The 23,125-nt window shown below is 40.8% G+C and overlaps 1 protein-coding gene across 10 annotated transcripts in view; it reads left to right on the forward strand.

The window, feature by feature from the left end:
* The window catches only part of KLF12 (KLF transcription factor 12), a 420,803-nt gene that overhangs the window by 349,195 nt on the left and 48,483 nt on the right, over window positions 1-23,125 (forward strand). For all 10 annotated transcript variants that reach the window (XM_087865095.1, XM_087865097.1, XM_045811080.2 and 7 more), the window contains one exon: window positions 4,483-4,545. In XM_087865095.1, the coding sequence (XP_087721221.1) occupies window positions 4,483-4,545 (63 nt within the window). The remainder of the gene's footprint in view (window positions 1-4,482; window positions 4,546-23,125) is intronic.

Below are 23,125 nucleotides of genomic sequence, written 5' to 3' on the forward strand. Positions count from 1 at the left end.
TTATGCAATTTAGTAAACAGAAGATAGATTTTCTAATAAAGAACAGAAAAATTCAGTGCCTGGGCACCTGGGTGGCTCAGATGGTTAGGCATCTGCCTTTGGCTCAGGTCATGATCTCAGGGTCCTGGGATCGAGCCCCCCATGGGGTTCCCTGCTCAACAGGAGCCTGCTTCGCCCTCTCCCTCTACTGTTCCCCCTGCTTGTGCTCTCTCGCTCTGTCAAATAAATAAATAAAATCTTAAAAAAGAAAGAAAGAAAGAAAGAAAGAAAGAAAGAAAGAAAGAAAGAAAGAGAAAAATTCAATGCCTGAGAGTAAGCCATATCTTAGAAACCACAGTAGTTGGTTCTTATTACTCTATATGTATTCATTTCTCTTTGTTACTTCCTTGCCTTTGGTGAAGTCATATAAGCATGGTAGTTAAGACTGCTGGTCTGTAAAGCCCATTTGTTGTTTCAGCCCCCTGGAATTAGTTGGATATTCCAGGTTCATCTTCCCATCCTTTCCAATCCAGTCAACACTGCTAGTGATAATAGCCAACGTGTATTGACTGCTTCCAGGGTCCCAAGCACTGTTCTAAACCCTTTACAGCTATTAACTCATTTAAATCTCACAGTCCTTGGAGGTGGCTGAGATTACTGCCTCCATTTGTACAGATGAGAAAATTGAAGCCCAGAGAGGTTAGGTGACTTGCCCTAGGATGACATGACTCTTTTGGCAAATGGTGGATCTGGCAGGCAGACTGGTTCCACAGTTTGTACTCTTACCCACATCATCCTAATTTCATTTGGGGCTAGAAGATTGGATTTAAGTTGGCATAGCTTTTCCGTGGTGGGGATAGTAAGAAAGTAGATGGTATCCTTCCCCAGGAGTTCATTAGTAATCAGTAATTTGTGTTGACTGTTGGCTTTCGTATCTGACCTCCAGCCACCAGCCATTCAGGAAAGTTCATAAAACCATAGGGAAGAACCGGGCAATTGTATCCTCTTGATTGACTATAAATGTCGTTAAAATACAAGATTTAAGGGTCAGGTTCTTTGGAGCTTATATCCAAAGAAGGAAGAACCATTTTTGTATTAAGATATTTAAAAAGTTCTCACATGCTTAGCAAGGAAGCTAAATTAAGCCCTGTGTTGGGCACAATTATAAACATGCTGTCTGCCTTAGATGAGTAAGCGCATGTAAATAGAACGGTTGGTATACATGGCCTTAATGGTATGGCTTCCCTTTTTTCCATGTAATGTAAATCACCAAATGTGAGCATTTCCATCTGACACTAACTGTCAGTCTCAGAAGAGCACATTGTAGGATTCAGTGCATGTTGCACAACAACCCAAACTGCTCTTTTCTTTAGCATGGTGATTTTTTTTTTTCTTTCCATATCCAGTGGTTAGTACTAAGGCCTGAAACCCTTAGTTACAGAACAAAGTGGCTTAGCAGTAATCGAGCCTGTGTGAGGCTAAGAGAAGAATAATGAACATTCCCTGCAAGCTTCCTGCCTAGATGCAGGTGCAGGAATCAGGAGGTCATGAATAATGCATGACATGCAGATTAGGTGGTGGTTTCTCCTACTGGGGTTTTGACTTTGCTACCTGCCTGGCTGCTATATGTGGAAAGAAGGGAGGCGATGGCCAGAAGTGCCACAGAGTAGCCTGAGCTCACAAAAACACCGCATATCCTTTTGAAGAAATAAAATTTGGGAAGGAGCTGAAATGCAAACCTTTATGGTCTACTTTATCAAATGAAGTGTGTTCTGGGTTATCAATTTACCCCCTTTCAGAAGGGAAAAAAAAAAAAAAGCTTTCTTCAATTTCTTTAAGAAACCTTGTATTTGTTCATATCCATACAGTCATGGAATTCTTTGTAGACTGTTAAACCATTATAGAAAGTGCCTACTTACAGCTTTTGATCTATGGATCAATGAAATTTTGTTAAAAGATACAAATACCTAGAGGATATTGTAATTATGTTAAACAGGCCCATTTTTCTCCACTGATATATGGAGTGATAAGCATCAGTAGGAAAATACTTCCATCATCAGATATCGCCTAGTGGAATTATGATGAATGGAAATATGAAGGTTAAGGAGGAAGGAATACAGGACCTAAACATTTAAAGGATGTGGAGTGAATTAAAGAATCGTAAGTGTTCAGGCTATTACTCCTTAGAACTTCATTTAGGTAGTAGGACTCTGACACCCTAGTGAGGCTTAGGGAAGTTAAGAGGACTCCCTTTATTGTCCCTTGGGTCAGGGGGATTTAAGTGGGGAGATATTTTTTGGCTCGTAATTCCATTTTGATGATGGTACTTTAAGCAGACAGACTGAAAGAAATAAGAAGAAAAGAGAAGAAAAAATGAGCCGTGCTACCTTTGTTTAATTCTTCTTCATTTCTATTGCATGTTTTTTTCTCTCTCCCCAATTTGGGGTGCCGGAATATGAGCTGGCTTTCATTTCTAGCTGAGTCTGTCATTTCCGCTAGGCCCCAGTTTGGCCAGATGCCAACACCAACAGGTGATCCTTGTAGCTGCAAAACAGCAGGAAGTGGGCCGTGCTTGAATGAGACAGTTCACCAGAGGGGCTGTCTGGCCTCTCTCCATCTTTCTGCATAATTAACATCCCCTCCCCCATGCAGAGCAGAAAATCTGTGCTGAGCAGCTCAGCTGCAGCAGCCATTGAGAAGCGCTGTGAGGAAAAGAATGTTAATAAGGGATGTTGGAAGAAATAAGCCTTCCCAGTGCAAAGTGCAGTCTGGCTCTGGATTTACAGAAAGTTTGCATTTAGCCTTTCTGAGGGGCTGGAACGTTATTATCTGTTTTGAAATGATTTTCGCTTGCTAAACAACTATGGAGAACCGGATTCTAGTGAACGTTGGAGCTGAACATTGGAGCTGAACGAGGCTTTGAGACCCAAATGATTTCTGTTTTCTTTCCTGTAAATAAGAGAAATGTGTGGGACATAACGATACCACAAGCTGAAAGACTGCCTAAATCTCACAACTTCCGGTAAAAATAGAACAAAGCAGGAAGTTGGCCACAAGGAAGCAGGAAGTAGGGCATATTGTCTTGCCAGTTAGTGACCCACAAAGGGTAGAGGTTCAGCAGCTAGCTCCCGACTAGCTGTATCGGCAGTACTGGGAAATATCAGCTATTCCAGCAGATAATTCTAAGAAACTTGTAAGACGGTGTAGTTTTTACTTCTCCATTGATAAACTTTTGAATTGACTGCCTTCCTCAAAGCCCAGCACGGAGCATCACCTCTAGAAAGCTTTTCTCCTGGAAATAACTGTTCACCTTCCTTCCTTCCTTCCCCTGTGTCAGATTCTGTTCCTAGACATTTGGATGAAGTTACTGTAGGGGAAGAAAAAATAATAATAACAAAACAAAACCCTTCTCTTGTATCTTTTCAAGTTCTGTGTCTGGGGGCCTGCAGATTAAGCTGACAAAAGACTAAATAAAAAAATAAACAGACAAAAGGCAGATTAGCAAGAGGGGGAAGAAAAACCAATTTATTACACATACAACATGCATACTTGCAGGAATGCTCAATGATGAGTAACTCAAAGAGGGTTAAAAATGTGGATCTTATATACCATTTTAACAAAGAGTGATAAATTGCGGAGAAGTGACTGTGACTAGTCAAAAGAAAAGGGGGGTTTGAGCTTCTAGCGGGTGAATTGTAGGAAGGTGAGTGAGTAGGAAACAGACCGGGGAATCTAATGGTAAATAAGGGTTGTTTATGCAGACTCATCTCAGTACCAGGTCTGGTGTAAAGAGTTGTATGTTGCACTCTTCTTCCTGTACTGGAAGTGGGGGGAGGAAGACACCTTTACAAAGGAAAACTTCCTTTACAAAAAGGAAATTCATGCCCTGGTTTTTAGGCATATAAAGGGAAAATAGAGAGCTCCTCCTATGGCTGCTGTTTCTTACTTGCTTTCAGCTCAAAATGATCCTGAGGCCAAAATAGCATATTTTGGGATGACATATCCTGATTTCCTTCATTATCTTGCTTTTTAGGGTTTGAAATCCAGTAGTTGACTCAGGGAGTGTGCACCTACTGACTCTGTATCCCGGGTGGGAAGAGGTAGCAGAAGGGACTCATTGTAGGCAAACACCATATCTTACATTACTTTCACCCACTTCTAAACCTGGCAAGGATTAGCTAGTCAGTGATTTTTTGTTCGGCTGAATGAATCTGTCATTCGATTAAAACTGGGGGTCCAGCTTTTGGGAGTCTTCACAGTGAACATGGTGACAAGCCTTTGTTATGTTAAAAGTGGTTCAAAAGGAGAGAGACTGCAGGTTCACATGCATAGGAATTTAACTATGTTCATTTACTAAGAGGTGATTAAGTTCTGGGGCATTCTATATTAAACATACCTACAAAAGATCATTTATAAACCAGCTCTTTTTTTTTTTTTAATTTGTTCATTTGTAATCGGGAATGTGCTTTTTTTAATGACTGGATTATTCTCATCTACCTACAGGGTACATCCGTCCCCAGTATCAAGGGTCCGGGGAAATCGAATGAATAATCAGAAGTTTGCCTGGTGAGTATATAATCTAAGTTATGAAAATTTGTAAGTCTATGGGAAGTTTTAATTGGGTAATGGTAAAACAGAAGAGAATTATTTCTGCTTCTCTGTAGAGAATACATTTCTACTAACCAAATTACATAGTCTCCCTTTCCTTTCGAAAGTTCTAAATAGAAGTAATAAAGTTCCTTCTCAGCCAAAGCCTTGCACTCACCAAAAACTGAGGCAACATTTTCTCCTAACAGATATGGCATATTTTCCAGGATAATCCACTGTTACATTTTTAAAGAATGTTTCTCTTTTTTTGAAGCTATTGTAAGTTTTTTAGTGAGATTTAGGCAACAACTCAGATTTTTCTCAGGTACCAACTTCCTAAAGATTTTCATAGTAATTAATCTATTATTAATTTTGATGATTACATTAGATAATTTTTTTTTTCTCATCTTAGCTGTAAATATCCAGAAATTTTCTCCCTCCCTCCCTCCTTCCCCACCCCACCCCCGGCCATCTTTCTTTCTTCCTTCCTTTCTTTTCTTTTCTTTCTTTTAAAATTTAGGGTGTATGAAGACCTTTTGTTTTCTTTTTCTTTCTTTTCTCTCTCTCTCTTTTTTTGGGGGGGGGGGCATAAAACAATACACATTTATTCTCTTAAAGTTTTGGAGGTCAGAAGTCCAAAAGGAGTCTCATGGGGCTAAATCAAGGTGTCATTTGGGTCGATTGCTTCTGGAGGCTCTAGGGGAGAATCCATTTCTGGCATTTTCTGTCTTACAGAAGCCATTCTCAGTCCTTGGCTGATGGCCCCACATCACATGCCTTTCTCCCCCTGCTTCCCATGTCACCACACTGTCTCCTTCCTTTCTGTGGTCAGATCTCTTTCTGCCTTCCTTTTACAAAGACACTTGGGATTGCATTGCAGGCCCACCCAGGTAGCCTGGACTCATCTTCCTATCTCAAGATCCTTAATCATATCTGCAAAATCCACTTTGCCATGGGAGGTAACATTCATGAGGTCCAAGGATGAGGACACGGATCAAAGATCTTTGACTAGTTCTTGAAAATAAGTAAATAAATAAATGGAACTTACCAGAAATGACCTGAAAAATCATTACCATCACAAAACATCAACTACTCATTCTTTAAAGAAGTAATTTAAAGTGTTTCACAAATGTTTCACATGAAGCAGACCAAAAAAATTAATGTACCATGTTTGTTTACATTACTCCATGCCAAAAAATTAACCTTTCTACACATGACATATCTTCAAAAAAGAAAGAAAAGAAAAAGAAAAACGTGAACTGTGCACTGTACTCCTTGAAAAGGGAATGGAAATTCACAGATCTCCATTTGTTCTTCAGTGGATTGTGCTTAGAGTGGGATTTTGATTAAAAACTATGGCTTTTTTAAAGTGTGGGAAGATGATTACCAAAGATTGAGCTTCCAAATTAATTTTATTCCTAAATCAGGATTATTTTTAGACACAAAATAATGATTCTTTGAATTTGAATAGTGTGTAATCAGCTCACCTCCCTTCCCCCATTAAATCTAATTAACCCTCACAATAGCTTGGTGATGTTGTTAAATATTATGCTTTTCTTCTTCACAGAGGGGGAAATGGAGCACAGAGAATATAGCCATTTGCTTCTACACTGTCGAAAAGCAGGGGCATCCTTCATGGTTTCTCACAGTCACTAAGGCATATTGTCCCTTGTCACACCTGGAAAGCTAAGAGAATAATAATGCTGACGCCCACTGCACAAAAGGAAAGGGGGAAGCAGGTCCTTTCTTGAGTGCACAGAATTGATATTCCTTCTTAGTACAAGGCATACTGTTCTAAAGAAACTTTATAACATACAGAGAATCTGAGACGCTCAAGTGAGCAACATCAGCTAATGAATACAGTACAGCATTGCCAAGTGGCATATCCACTTCCTAACAACTGATTTCTCAACGGCTAAGTGTGGATCACTGAGTAAATAACCAATATTCTTTCCTTCACTCTTCCTTGCTGAAGTATTGGAGTAACGATACCTTGTTCCTACATAATTCATAGCACGTTATTTGGTTAGGAAGTTTAAACCACTTTTATCTCCAGAGAAGTAATCCATGAGAAACAAAAAGGATTTTTACTACCAGCCTTGAGAAGCTTCAACTTTTATTTATTCAGCAACATTTATGTACAGTCTCTGGCACTGTGAAAAGCACTAGATTAGAAAGATAAATAAAACATGGTTTCTGTCCTCAAGGGGCTCACTGTCTTGTAGGTGAGGGAGGGGTGTGTGTGTGATGTCACATCATGCATATATGATACACAATATTATGTCATATAAATGACATAGAATATGTAATAAAATGTGGAGATATACTTATATCAGAGGGAAATGTTATCAGTTCTATTTAAGAGCTCTATTTGAGAGTGGGTAGTGCAGAAGAGAAAAAGTATAAAGGAAGAGAACTTTAAGAAAATCTATCCCAGCGAAGGTTTCTGAGTAAAGACCCAGAATTAGTAGGAAAAACAGAGAGTTGAGTTATTGCTTCCGTTGTATATTGAAACGCATATACAAGGACCTGGAGACATTTCTAAATTAACTATAGTAGGAACATACGTGGATTTAAAACATGTGCTTTATTTAGTCATGAGTTAGTTAAGATTCCTATTATGTATACTACCTCGAACTTGCCTGAAGTAAATGCTATGAGGCTGGTGTATGGAAAGAAGTCAGCTGGCTAGGAAGAAGCCCAGTGACTCACCCAGCATCTACATCCGGTTAAGTGATAAACACTTGCTATTTCTTTGTGAAAGATTGGCTCTGAAAATTCAGAAACTTTAAATACTTGTGCTAGCGGTGGAGATCAAGGGAAAGTGACTGTTGATCTTCCCCAAATGGCAGTATGGGATAATGTATAGAATTATAAGATAAATTCAACACTAGCGTGGCTCTGGCTTGAGTTAGATCTGCAAACACCATATGTGAGTGATGCTGGGTGATTCTGTGAAGTTGGGTTAGCAAATGCTCTGATCAGTTAAAAAATATTGTTCATCAGAAAAGCAATTAAGCTTCACTAAAACATGAAAAGGTTTGGACGTATAAGTTATGCCTGGGAAATGCATGACAATTGGTAGGTTGTAAATGTCAGTGGCTGTGGTTGAGCTATGAAACCAGAGTTTATTATTGAGTAAAAGATGGTTTAAAATTTTAAGTAGTGTTTTCCTCTGCATAATGTTAATATGGGAGGACACATCCACTGGCCTCATTCCTATGGCAGTGTTTCTTTTCTCTGGAACAGAAGTAATGTGTGGAGAAGAATGTCTGTTCAAGGCAAACAAACCTGCTTAAATGGAAAGAAAATGTGGTAACAAATGTCCGTATCCAGGGAAGAGACGGAAGAAGCAGGATGTAGGGGGTCCAGTGACAGAGGTTAGGAGGGAGCCAGGTTTGCTGTAACTCTCTGCTGACTTCCAGGGATTAAAGAATGTCAATAAGAACATCATGACGGATATGTTAGCACCCCAGTAAAGAACACAGGATCATTGTACGACTCATTTAATATTCAATTAATCAAAGGTAGCAATCCAACCAGACATAAACTCTGTCTCTCAGAATGGCTCTCCCCTCCCCGCCACCCCACTACAGTAATATCTGTTGATGTGAGCATTGATGAAGGCTTTGATGCTCGGTGTGTGATTTTCATTCTCTTTCATGGGCACATCTGTCTCTCTCCTTCACCACCACTAAGCAGAGCTAATCATACCTTACTTTGTCCAATAACTATCAAAATCTTTTTAGAGCATTCACCACTCTTTCTTGCATGTAATAATGCCAGGGAAAAAATATTTTGCTCCATTGGGGGGAAATGGGGCAAGATTTATTAGAGAGTTGAATGTGCAGGTAGACTTTTGTTGTTTACCGATCTTTTTGTGTGAAGCTATTATATTCTGATATCAATCCCACAGAGAGTGGCTGTTCCCATGTCATCTTTTGGTGGTTTTATTCCCAAACATGTAATAGAGGTCTGGAACCTGTGTTTGGTGTGGATGGGTAGGTTGAATGAAGCAGGACAGGGAAGGCCTGGTGGGAGAAATACCTCTGAACTGAAGTTGATTTCAGGCTCCAGAAATTTCTGGGGTCAGTGGGAGTATGCTGAAGACATACACATTGGCATATGCTCATTTTTGGCTTTTTACTCTTTCTTTTCTCCTCTTCGCTTCACTCTCTACCCTGCTCCATTCCTGAAGATTTAGAGGACTTGGGTATATATCATTTTGAGTGAACCTCATAGTGGTGGTTATGCTGTGCACTCAAATGTCCGTCTAAGGCTCTTATGTAAGAGTGGTAGTGGACATTACATAATAGAGATTTTATGGGCTATTTATATAATGACATAGAAAATAAAGTATTATTAACAGGAATTATCAGCAGTCAAATAGAAGTAATTTGTTCTAACCAGTTGGAGGCTGCCACTACCCATCTCAATTATGGTTTATTTCTTACCAACATGCCTGAGATGTTATGTAGCTGTATACACTGAAAAGCTCCAGTTTTAATAGCGTAACTATGCAAATTATGACACATTCTGAATGTGAATCACATTTCGCATTTGGATATGACAAAGTTCTGTGTCACAAATTTTTGTGGAGAACAGGAAGAACCTTTTTGCACTGTGACGTTTTATTGTTGGCTGGAGAGTGTACGGTGAACTCAAATATTTAAATGCACACAGTTGCAAATGTTAGATGTGATTTCATGGAATCTTTCTGAAGGACATAACTAGTATGTGTCTTTGTCATAAAAAGAACACTTCTTGTTTAAACCCTCTGCCTTAGTAGAGGAGGGCACCGAAGTTGTCGATATTGGAAACTTCTCAGAGAGCTGATGCAGAACTGGTTCTTTAGGGAGGAACAGAGCATTTCCAAATGTTGGAATCCGTTTCAGAGCTGAAGGAAATGTAAGTGTCATCAGGTTTAGTTCAACGTCTCACTTTCCGCATTCCCCAAAGACAACACAGTACCATGGCAGACGGTGGGCATAAACCCAGGTCTCTGCAAACCTGTCCGGTCGAGTTTCTGCTGTGTAGCAGTTGCTATCTATGGGTAGAGCAAGAGAAATGCTAATGATTGAGTGAGGTAGGTACTTAATTCAGTACCAGTTAAGCAGAAGGCTTTTGTCTGGGAAATTCCCATGACACTGGTATGATTCCGGGAGCGAAGGGAGGCAGAGGAGAGGCCCTACTGAAGACCTTGCTGCCCACTCTACCTTGTGGCAGCTACTCTTTGCCAGAGTGCTTACTCCGCATCTTAGAGATCCTTGCATGCTCATTATTTATAGATAATATTGATTATGTTATTTTAATTACCAGAGCCTTCCACCGCTCTGCTTCTTGACTTACAGAGCAAAAATTATGATAATATGTATAGACATTAATATGTGTAAATTTTACTTCCCAGAAGGGCCTCCCTGGCCTCGTGAGTTTTTTAATCCATACTTGTTGGCAAATGAGTAACCGCAGGTTGCCTTTAGATTTAGTTTTCAAGCATGCTTTCTCTCTCCAGTGTTTGATAACAAATTCGGAAAATGGGACATAGTTCATGTAATCGTGGACCAGTTTGCAGGTTCTCTGTATTCATACTGAGTTGCAATGAAAAGAAATGCCTCCAGGGTGTTGCTACATTTTCATTGCCTCCGAATTCACATCTTTTGGTGTGTTATAATCCAGTTTCGGCTATTAAATTCTTTAATTAATTCCACCACCTCCTCAGAGCTCGGTGACAATTATGTGTACTTTAAACTTGTATACCGTCTTTCAGATTGACCTTATTAAAGACATTTGGTCTAATTTTCCTGAATTCTTCATTACCCAGAATTTCAGCAAGAAACCTCATGATAAAAGTGTTTCACATTCCTGTTCATATCAGCTGGTTTTTGTCCCTAGTATTGCTTCAGTCACACTAGAGAAGATTTGGGGGGAAAAATTAAAGAAGGTTATTTTCTGCAATTATTTCCTTAATTATAGAAGAATTAGGGCTATAAGATCATGCTGAGCCATAATGGTCACCACTTCTGAGACATTTTTCTATTAAAAGTCCAAGAGTATTTTGTTTTTACCATCCTGCAACTCAGAAGCACATTAGTGTCTTGCTGAAACCCTGAGAGAAGAACATATAGGGTGTGTCATTATATTCTTGGTTGATTACAGGGATCTTCCCAGCACCATAGTGAGGTGTGCCGCTATCATGTAATAAAACATCTCTGTTTCCTTAACTAATTTTATTTTTTATTTCTTTTAAAGATATTTTTTTTAATTTAAGTAATTTCTGTCCCCAGTGTGGGGCTTGAACTCACGACTCCGAGATCACGAGTCGCGTGCTCTACCAACTGAGCCAGCCAGGCACCCCTTATTAACTAATTTTAGCATGACCGAGAAATATTAGTTAATTATTCAAAAGGACTTCTTCGGAAAATCCAAAAATTCATGGAACCAGAACAACACACTTGCAAATAACCCATAGATCACAGAAGAAAGTTGAAGAGAAATTTAGAAATATTCTTACGTCAATGAAAATGAGAACACAACTTACCAAAATTTGTGAAATGTATCAAAAGCAGTGCTTAGAAGGAAATTTATAGCATCAAATAAATTATTAGAAAGCAAGAAAGATCTCAAATCCGTGATCTAAGGTTCCTTGTTAGGAAACCAGAAAAAGAAGAGCAAACTAAATCCAAAGTAAGCAAAAGAAAAAGAAAAAAACAAATTGTTTGTAATGCTGGTCTGTAACCTTTTGCACATAATTGTTGTTTTTTTAGGTTGGTTAAGGATATTTAAAATTACACAATCTGAAATCATGAGTTACTTTGGGGAGGCTACTTAAACCATAGCTTTTTATAGAGTTTTAAATCGTGCAGTGTACATAATTCTCTATCACATTCCCCTCCTGGTTAGACCTGTTCAGATGTAGAACTTTAAAATAATGGTTGTGCTGTGAGAACAAGGGGATGTAGGAGTCATTACTGAGTAACACAGAATAAAACTGTGTCCCAGTATGAAAAAAATAGGTGTCTCTGAAAGTACCAGTACAAGCCACGTTATAGGTAACATATCAAATTCAAATGAAGAAAGACCTTATTTTATACAATTGCTAGTTTCCTGCCCGTGTATGTACAGAGAAATCGCCACATCTAGAAAAGCCACGTTCTCTTTTAGTCCTTCATAGTATTTTTCAGTGAATATATTTGGAATGAAAAATTGGCTAATCATAGTTGTCTTCTAAATACATGTTTGAAAGATGTAATGACTAATATTGGGACCCAATCAGAAATCCTAATGTATTCTTGACTATGCTGGGAACACTGCTCGGGGTAATAAATCTTAAGGGGATTTCCCTGTGAGAGTGCTGGATGTGTCCATACTATTTTGATCTTCATTTATCAGTCATCTTTCTAGCCATGGAGGTTTCTCTGTCTGTACGTGGACAGTGAACTAGCAGTTTCAAAATTAAATATATTTTCACTTTACTATGATGTTTCTCAGCGGACCACTAGATTTTCATAAAGTTTCCTCGTAATTTCCTTAAAATTAGCTATTTATTACATTTCTTAGTACAGCACTATGTTACCTAAGGTAGGGTCAGTATCCTCATAATTAATATATTTCTTTTAATCAATTTTAAGAGGGCATTAGATAGTATGTGATATCTTTATCCAAAAATTAGTATCTACCAATAGCACACCAGTTTTGGTCACACCTGCTCCATTAAGCCCACGGTTAAGAAGCAGCCGGAGGGGGGCACCTGGGTGGCTCAGTCTGTTAAGCATCAGACTCTTGATTTCAGCTCCTCTTGATTTCAGCTCAGGTCGTGATCCCAGGGTTGTGAGAGATGGAGCCCCATGTTGGGCTCAGTGGGGAGTCTGCTTGGGATTCTCTCTCTCCCTCTCCCTCTCCCCTCCACTCATGCACTCTCAATAAATAAGTAAGTAAATAAATAAGTAAGTAAGTAAATGACATCTTAAAAAAGTAATTAGCTGGAGGGCTGCAGACCCTGCTGGAACCCATTGTCTACTGGTAGCTATTACCTCTGTTTGAATTTTCACTCAGTTTAGTTTCCTTTATCAGGTGAGTTTCCTTTGTCAGAAGTAATGGAAAGTGACTGAGTCTGGCCAACTTGAGCAAACGGTTAATTTGTAGAGAAGGACATGAGGTGGGTTACGAAGTCAGAGAAAAAACAGCAGAGCTGGGGCTCAGGAAACACAGGAAGCAGGACAGCACCCACAGTCCCAGGGCGGGATTTGATAAGCAGGTGCAGGCCTCGAGTGACTCAGCTCCAGCTCCTTAATGTCACCTCCTCAAAACCACAATAGAGGGAGGCAGCGTCGGATCGGCCCCAGCCTGGCTCAGGTGCCCAGCCTGTGGCTGAGAGAAGAAGGTACCTTGGTCAACAGTCCCACTAAGACCACATGTAATGAGGAGTCTCCCAAAAGAGGAGGCGGTGCTGCAACCAAACGATGATGGGAAGACTACACTTCATAAACTAGTACCGTAGACCCAGCCTACAATTCAATGAACGAGAAGCTGTCATGAAAGGTAGTTAATGAACTTTAATGTTATTTCTTGGCATCTACGTTTTCTTATATTTTGATTGATAAAGATAATCTGCAATTAGTCACTAAAATAAATGGCTGTCTCAGGTATTATTTGTGATTATTGAACGGCCAAATCATAAGAACAATGTTTAGTCAAAACAGACTCCGGGGCACCTGGGTGGCCCAGTCGGTTAAGCGTCTGCCTTTGGTTCAGATCATGATCTCAGAGACTTGGGATTGAGTCCTGCATCAGGCTCCCTGCTCAACAGGGCGTCTGCTTCTCCCTCTGCCCCTCCCCCTGCTCGTGCACACGCACACTCTCTCTTTCTCCCTCGAAAAGAAATAAAATCTTTAAATTTACAAAGCAAAATTAACAAGTTTCCATTTTCCCTTAAAACTTTTAGTTTTTTATCCTAAAAACCCCATACCACCCATTTTCTCAGAAATCCTACTTTGAATCATGTATTTAAAAATGTGGCGTTTAAAACCAAACACATATAGTTATTGTGATAAGATACATAAAATAAAACAGAGGAACCTCCTATGAAACGAGAAAAGCTTGAGTCAACAAGCTTGGGTTCTGGTATAAATTTGTCACTTAATACTAAATGAGTCTGTGTGCTTTTCGCACTTCAGTATTTCTATCCAATGAATGAATGAACGGTGTTTGACCCAAACTATCCAAATTAGGTCTTGGAAGAGTGTAAAAGAGGTAATACTCTTCTTAGTATCACCTTGAATGAGTTTCATAAACTCTAGATATTAGCCCACAACCACGTGTCAGCTTTACGTGAAAGAAATCTTTCCTACCACCTGAATGATTCTCTGACACACCAGCATTTGTTAGAGCTTCAAATGAAGCTGTAGTTGATGTCAGCTGTCTTGAGTCCTTCTTAACCTAACAGTTTAGAACCCGGAGTAGGTGAAAATCTGTGAGTAGGACTGTGGTTCAGTGCATTTAGGTAAATACATGCTCAGAAAAGGACACACGTTGCATCTAAGCAGAGGTAATAGCTTGTAGGATGTAGATGGAACCAGTTTACTCCAGTTTCTGGGAAGGCCAAACAGAAGGGAAACTTTCTGTATGTTACCAGTTTTGTGTGATCATTAAATCGTTTCTCCTCATCCTGTAATGTCTTTGGACTGCCTTCATAAATGGACATGTCAAATTACATCCTTCAGAAAAGCAGGGATTTACAATCACCCATAAAATTAAATTAACAGTATTGTAAAATTGAAATATCTCCAATTCCATCAATTTTCTCATTCCTCTATTCTTGGCCTTTTTTCCTTGTTAGACTCTAAAGAAAAATATTGCTTTCCTTAGAGTTTGCTGTTGATAGGTATGGAGAAAGAAAATAGCTTTCTATTATTTTTCACTTGAGACCTGAATTATTTTGTACTCTTTGAAGAACCCTGTAGCTTAGCTGCAAGAACGGACTGATTTCTTACAGTGAAAGTAGCTTACAGTAATCTTCCCCAAAGTTTACAGGCTGTGAAGTATTTATTTGGGAAAGAAGGAAGTGCGGAATTTGAGCGGAGGCAGGAAACAAAGGCCAAAGGCGACCATGTTGAGAACAGAAGGAGACTGCTGCCACCTAGAGGTAGAAGTTGGTAAATTCTGAGACCGCTGTGAACGTAGAAAGATCTGGAGAGTAGATTTTGATATGATAGTATCATAAAACCGAAATGCAGCCAGTTGGTTCAGTCCCTACCTCTAAGTGGGACTAGACTCATTCTGTCCCCTTACAGGTTGGTAGAGTGCCAATGTTTCCTATGAAATATTGCTGACCCTAGTGGGTTTTTCTACTTTTCGCCGACGGTAACTTTGTCTTCGATCGTAAAAGCTTATGTGAAGAAAATCTTCCTCCTATACAGTACAATCTCAGTGATTTGAATGAGTCATTATTACCCTGCCTAATAGAGAATGTGTTTCCCATAATCCCCACTATCTCAAATATTACACCAGGAGTCCCTGGAAGGCTACCTTCTCACTGACTCGTGTGGCTGATGCTCTCCTGTCTGTCAGAGAAGCGCAGGTAGGAGAGAAACCTTTAAGATGAGAGCAGAGTTCCCAGCGATACTATTCAGAGGAGGGGACCCTGAGACTCACCTAGATTCGGCTAAAACCTAAAACCAACACAGCACCAGTTTCATTTTCATTTTGGTTCTTAGGAGCTGACTCTACATAGCTTTGACATTTTTAAAAATTATGTTGTGAAGATATTTTTAATAGAAAAACCTCCCTCATAAAGAAGCCTAGACAGCCAGAAATGTGCTGCCACATTGGGCTTGCGATCCGTCTTTTCAGGACCGCCATAGTGCGCAACCCCAGGGGGCACTACTCACATTGTCAGCTGTGTGAAGGGTGCCTTCTGCGGTACTAAAGAAACACAGAATTGGCGCCGAAAGGTGAGAAAATAGGAAGAGAATATGTGTGTGAATCTCCGTGTCTGCCCCTCTCTCCGCCCCTGAATGGGAAACTTGATTGAATGTGGTTGATGATTGTGATGATGGTTTTCAGGGGGAAAAGGGCTTCCAAAAAATACCCGAACATATTGGCAATACCTTTTAGAAAATGAGGATAGCAATCAGAGTGTTCCTTGTTTATTTTAAATCCCACTGCCTCCTTAGCACACATTAGCGGAGTCTGTTCCCTGCTTCGCTGCCTTCTGGGCCTTGCTATCTTTGCTCTTTCTCTTAGCCTGTATTCACTTTTAAGCTGCAATTTAAGTATTTACATTCCATATCACTTTTACAAACCTGAACACTTTTGAAATTGCCAGGGTTTTTGTTGTTGTTGTTGTTTCGTATTTTACTCAATAGCATCATCACTTTGCCAGAATATTCGTGTTCACTCATTTGTTCTCTCATTCTGTAAAGTTATGGCAGCTGCAATGACCTGACCACTTGCCTGCACTCTGGGGAAGCCGTATTTAAAAAGACAAGGCAGGGCCTCTGCTCTCCCGGAGCTTAGCACGTAGTAGAGTGAGACAGACAACCAACAAGTGTTTGGTGGTGGTGAGTACTCTGCCGAAAATGTAACAGGGATATGCGTGGAGATGAGTGGAATGCCATCCAACAAGCTTCGTCAGAAAGAAGCCTCTTGAGAGGAGGAGACACGGAAGCTGGGAGCCGGATGAGAAGGAGCCAGCTGCATGAGGCTCTGGGGGACATTATTCCAGGTGCTAGAAACAAAGATCGTGGGATGGGAATGAATTTGGAACATTCAAGGAGCATTGAGAAGTGAGTGAGGGGTGGGTGTAACAAGGTAAGGTCAGAGAGCTTGGTGGGGACAGAAGCACACGGGCTACAGTCAGTCTGGGGGGGTCACGAGAGCCATGGGAGGAGAATGAAGTGATCAGACCCAGATTTTCAAGGCTCACTCTGGCTGCTCTGTGGAGAAAGGATTACAAGAGTAGAAGCAGGGGGACAAGTACAGGAAGCTGGGGCAGTAATGGTTGAGGAGAAAGGATGGTGGTTTAGAGTGGTATCAGTGGAGAGAGAGAGATCAAATTAGGTTATGTTTTGAAGGCCAAGTCAACAGCGTACTGCTTATGGAAGGAGGCAAGGAAATGAGAAAATCAGAGGTGACACCTAGTTTTTGTCTGAGCAAGTTGTGCTTGTTGCCAAGAGCTTAGCAAAGAAGACAAGTCTGTAGGTACAGATGTGAGCGCCATTGGCATAGAGATGATATTTCCTGAGGGGGTGTATGTGTGTCTGCATTTGAGGATGAGGGACAGGAATGTTTTTGAGGTGAAGAAGGTCTGAAGTTAAACATTTTTGCAGAATGTCAGCTGGGGGCTCTCAGGTAGAGTGGTTGAGCGACAGACACCCACGGGAAGATCAGACCGAAGCTGTAGTGTCGCACGTAAGGCAGCCTGGGGGGGAGCGGGGTCCTCATGGCGCAAACAGTTACCTTTTAGTCCATGTCTTTGCCCCATCTCTGCACCGTCAGCTGCCCGTCATAAAATGCCACCTGCCCCAGTGTTTGTCCCGCCCAGAGCTGCTTGGTGAGACATCCGACCCTAGATAGATAAGTAGATACTAATACATGAAGGCATCTTTTTGCAAAACACCAGGTACCCTGACTTCTTCAGACCAGCACCGGAAAAGAATCTGTTTGTTCCTATTCTCCGAGCCCGGGTTTCTGCCTATTTCCCATCCAAGCCGGAAGCCTCATAGTAACTCCCACTCTGTCAGAACCAACATCCATTCGATTACCCAAACCAGCGTTCTCCCTCCTCAGTATTTCTTGGCAGTGTTGGCTCTTCATCCCACATGCCCCCATCATCTCTTGCCTGAAATATTAACCTACGTGCCTAACTGGTCTCTTCGGATTCGGAGTCCTTCCGCCCCCGCCCACATGCAGTCTTTGCCATGCCTGCAGGGATGTCTGTAAAATGCATAGGGGATTGCTCCTCTCTCTACAGTTCGTCCAGACCTTGCCATTGTTTAGAGGGCCCGAGCCCTTAGCACAGCCTATGAGGCCCTTTGCAAGACTGTCTTTTCCTGTTTTCCCACCTCACAGACCCTGTGTTCCAGCCACACTGACCGTGTGTTTTCCAAAAATACCTTGTTCACCAAGAAAGCTAATTCTGACTCAGCTTATGAATTCTCTTCCGTGCAGAGTGTTCCCTCCAGTCCCCCATTCCATCAGCCTCTCCTTCCTCCCTGATTCGGTGCTGCTGTATGAACCAGACATCACCCTCTTCACAATTTATGGCCTTTTTTTTTTGCCTGTGTGTGTGATGATCTCCTGACCTTGTCATCTCCAGATGGAGACCCCCCATCGTGAGGACCGTCATTTCCTGGCTGCCAGCACGGAGCGTGGCACGGCGGGCTAGAACGTAGATATTGATCGACAAAATAAATCATCTCTTTCAACACGCTCAGTTTTTCATGGCTGTTTCCCATTCCTTAGTCAGTATTTTAAGACAAATAGAAATATTCAGATTCAGAGGGCAACAAGAACCTTTTCATGTTAGAAACGTCTTGAAACATTGGTTACATCATTTCTACCCTTCTCCTCCTTATAACTATTACATTCGACGAAATGTTTGAAGGATAATAGTAGAGTAATGACCTGAATTTCAGAGATTTGGGACCTGTTCTGTCACTCTCTAATTATGTGATCTGGGGCAAGATTGAGTCCCTCATGCCTGCTCTTGCCTAAATATTTCACAGGAATGATACGAAAATAAATGGAGGAGATTATGTAGGAAAGCTCTTTACGCTCTGGAAGACGAGATGTTACAAAATGCCTCGGTGCTATTATTTTTACTATTTACTTTTCTCTTAAATGTAGCCTCCTTTATTGATGCTTTAACAATGTATATTTGATAGCTTTCCTTTTCTCTTGTTTCCACAAACCATATAATATTATAAGGGATTAGGGTTCCAATTCTTACCTCCACCTGACTTTTCCATGTATGCCCTTCCTTCTGATCCACTTGATTCTGAATTTAATTATCAGGCTTACATTAACACCCTGGCTCTTTGCTTTCTTCCTGCCTAGCAGTTCTTCATGGCTGAGTGAAAAGAGCTTGATTAATAAAAGCTTGCCCTTTTATATTTCCTTGTAATTAGTCCAATAAAAAAAGGGTCACCTCCTGGATGGGCTTTGTGTGGGTAATTTTTAAAAAATTCTTTGTCCTTTGGATGTGCTAATTCGATGGCTTTTTTGTTTCTTGTGTGTATTGATGGATTTGAAAATCAGTCTTCTGGTTTTTATTGCTATGCCTTCAAACACACAAGCACCCACAAACATCACAGCTCTGGAAATAGGATTTGGAACAAGATTTAAATGTGGGGTCTGTGGTTTAACAGGATTAAGGCGTATGACGTTCTCAGATGAACAGAGAATAAATATCTGTCTTTAATCTCGTAGTTGGCTCAACAGGTACTGAATTTTAAGTGGCGCTGTGCAAAATGTCAATCCATGTTGGTAGAAAAAGTTAAATCATTTATCTTTCTAAGAGCTAAGAAGCTGGACCTCCCCATTGCAGCCGTGGGCCCAGGGTCCCAAAGCACACAGCCGAAAGTGCCTCCTGATGAAAATAAGGGAAGTTTGTTTACTCTATAGGAAATGTCCATCAAGGCAAATCTAGTGGTGTAATTGGCCACAGAGGGAGAGGTGGCCTCTGAAGTACTCAATGTAGATTTCTGTTCTCCAGTAATTTTTTAAGGCCTTTAAGACTGACCTGGGGTGAATAAATATTAAAAAAAAAAAACAGGAGTCCAAGGAACTTGGTGGAAAAAGCAGAGGCTTTGGGATCGGGGATGCTAGTTCAAATTCTGTATGCTGCATTTATTGGCTCTTTGGCTTAAGGGAATCACCAGACAAAAACACCTCTTTCCCAGAGCTCAGCAGATTGAAACTTAAATGTGTTGATTCAGGTTAAAGGTCCGGGCAGAGCAGGATCTTATATGTCAGCTATTATTTTTATTAAAATGCCCCCTCCTAATTATCCACTTCCTCAAGGACAATCATCCAAATGTCATCTGCGTCTGACTTTGCCTCGTGTGGATTATCGCCACCTCATGCTGGAGGGAAGCAGATACGGAATTGGAAAGGGGCACTGAAATCAATAATTTGCTCCCGGGCATGCCTGGTTATATTGCTGGTAAATAATTCATCCTCTGGTGGCAGAGGGAGGTCTCCAGAGTGATTCTCCACAAACTCCTCGTTTTTAGCACTTCTCTCCAAAGGGAAACAGTGAAGTCTGATTTCCTCAGGAAATGGACGGTATACTTTGGTAGAACCACCTTTCAATGGTACTTTATATTGAGCTTTTTATAGTGTCACACAGTTGCATACGTAGCATTTCGCATATTCCTCATAACCATCCTGTGAGATGTCCTAAACCATACTATGATCTTAACCTTTAAAACGAGGAGAGGCACAGTAGAGGTTAAAGATTCAGCCTGCTTATTTTCATATTTCAGTTACCACATATTACCTCTATACCCCTAGGCAGATTAGTTAATATCTCTGTGCCTCGATTTCCAAATCTATAAAATAAGGCTTGCCGTTAATACCTGTCCCATGGCTCTTGTCAGGATTTAATGTGCTAATACACATAAAGCTCTAAGGATGGTGTTTGGCAGACTCAAGAGACGTGGACTATTATTATTTTGAGGAGATGGCAAAGCTAGTTTATGTAGGACTAGAGTTTATATATAGCCAATGTTCATCATCTCATTAGTATCTAGAAAGTGTTTTGATCCTTTTACAGGTAACAAAATTGAGACCTAGTATTCCCCGGTATGATATACCAAACGGACCTTGACTGTGTCCCTTCTGTCACTCCTCTTCCTTTACCTCCCTTTTAAATGTTCACGCTCTTCAAAGTTCCATCTCCTTTTGTATAATCTCCTGTAGTGAAAACAGCCTTGTCCACAGTTTAAGCCCTCACCTTTTTTGCTGATGACAGCTTGATTGATCGTTTCCTCTTCTGGGTCCCCATCAAGTATTTCCATCACAACCCTTGTGTGTGTGTGTGTGTGTGTGTGTGTGTGTGTGTACGCACGCCTTTCTCTTTTAGGCTCTAAGTCCCCAGCACCTTGCAAAAGGCCTGGCCCATACATAGTGGGCACTCAAGAAATGTTTGAAGAAGGAAGACTAAAAGGGGTGGGACATGGATTTAAACTGAAGTATTCAAATTCTTGTAGAATATTTAAAGAGTTTTTCCAAAACGTGCTCTATTAAAATAGTTTATAATTGGAAGTCTGACCTCTTTTGAGCACCTACTGGGCACCAAGCACTAAGATTTTTCACTGTTATTGATTCAGTTGTATAAAATACCGGGAATATAAAGATACCCTCGAGGAGCCTCTGTCTTTACAGGTAGAGTTCAAACTCGTGAATGAGTTAGCAGATATGTTGCGGCTGTGTGTTGTTGGCCTTTTGTAAAGAGCATGTCATCTCTTTGTCGCAGGGAGGGTTTTCTGTGCCTCACCGCTTTAACATTTAGATATTGCCTCGTGTGTTGGCCTTCAGAGTTAACATCTTCGAGATAATGGGATTCGTGAGTTGAAGTTATTTACATTTTTGAATTTGATTTAAAAGGTTTAGAGAAATGTGTCCTATCTCCATTGCTTTTGCCCCTTCAGTGTGGTTTCCCGTGTATATAAATGGAAAAATAATTGAACTTCTAGAGTCCCCTTATTGTTTGCCCGTGCGCACATACACACACCTAATTGTGGTAATGCAGTACTCTTGTTTGTTGGTTTATATCTGTGGGTTTTTACCAACCGGCTGCTACTCCACTGTGAAGCGACATTAGAACGCTTATTTCTCTCTGGGTGTAGAGACCCATTCTGAAGACGCCGGACATTCAGTAACAGTCTTTTCCCTGGTAGAGGCAGCATGGACTACCTGCTCAGTAGAACATTACCGTCCTTGAAATGTAAAAATGATGCATCACTTATCACAGGGCCACTAATGGTTTTCACTGTTATTTATTCAATTGTGTAGTGATGTGCCCTCGACTTGTGTGCTTTCAAACTGTTGGGTATCTTGAAAATAGCATTCAGTGAAATTGGAATCGTGGTGCCATTATTGCTTGGCATTGTCTGAAACAGTGCCTTGGTTTTGCAAGTTGGTGCTTATCAATTGGTTTAGAGCCTGTGATTCTAGAAATGATAGATGTGCAGCACGATAACAAGTGTCGACAAAGGAGCATTTTCATTTTCCTTTTGCTCTGGGTACTTTGACTTAGTATGTGAAATATAGGAATTCTCACACACGACTCAAATTATGAAACTAGTCTTTGTCACAGTCTGGGTTTAACATGACCTTTGTTGGATATGTATGGAGATATAATAATTACATTTAATATTTATAAATATGCGTGTTATAGTTATATTGGTTAGCCTATATTCTTTAGCCCTCATTCCAGCTGACCTCCATGTCACATGATTTACTACACTGGAGAAGGAAAACCAGAACCTACTCCATGGCTGTTGACAGAGCCCCATTCACGCTGAGTTGTTTCACAACTTCATGATTCCGTACTCACAACTGGGTAGGAGTAGGGTCACCTGTTTTCTACAGGAAACATATCCCTGAAATGAATATGCATTTGCAATAGGCATTCTCTGATTCCCTTATGTCCCCAGGGGTCAAAGAGCACACGCATAAAAATAACCCCTTATTATAGACGATTTATGGTAAGGAGCCATATTTTTTAAATGAATACAAATGCGTTAACTGCAACTTCTCATGAGGAATACATGAATAAGTTGTTTATTCTAATCAGTAAATAATAGCTGTCATTGCAAGTGCTCATAAAAATGACTGATTATATTAGCAGGCCTGGGTCCAGAGGATGTTGCTGGCTAAAGCTCGAAGACCTGTACCTCTGGGTGCAGCCAGCATCTCAGGATTTAACACCAGGATGCATTCTTCACTTCTGAAGAATTAGCCCTCATTGAAGGTGAACTCAACTGGTGACACTCAGAAAATAATGAGCTCAGATATTAAAGTAGAGGGACACACACACACACATTCACCTCTGCGTATATATCTATATCTGGATCTGTATTTGTAATTTGTATCTGTGTCTCAGCCTGTAGTTTTATTTCTTAATATCCGGATACAGATTTTGCAGGTGATGACCATGCTGGTGTCAGGCTGGCCCCAGGCAGCACTGGCTTCTCCTTTCCTTTCTGACATTTTTCCAGGGGCATGCACTCCTGCCCCTGCGGTGCCACAGCAGTTCCTCCTGTATTCCCTGCTCTGGAGTGGCTCACCAGTACTGCCATCCCAGCCCCCCAACTCCTTGCCCCCTGCATACTAGACCAACTCCCATGTGGCTGACCCAGGCTCCAAGATGTCCACCACCCAGCCCCCTGCCACCCATTCTCCACTCCTCCCACTGATTTGCCTAAAAGCATTCTATAAAACCTGTCTTGAAGAGATCCCTACTAGAAGAGGCCTACATCTAGCCTTTTAAAGTCCTATTTCAGCCATTCTCTCATGGGGAATTCCCACCCAACCTTTGGGACATTGACATCAG

Source organism: Ursus americanus, chromosome 10, assembly GCF_024610735.1.
Source record: "Ursus americanus isolate L20-20 chromosome 10, mUrsAme1.1.p, whole genome shotgun sequence".
NCBI lineage: Eukaryota > Metazoa > Chordata > Mammalia > Carnivora > Ursidae > Ursus > Ursus americanus.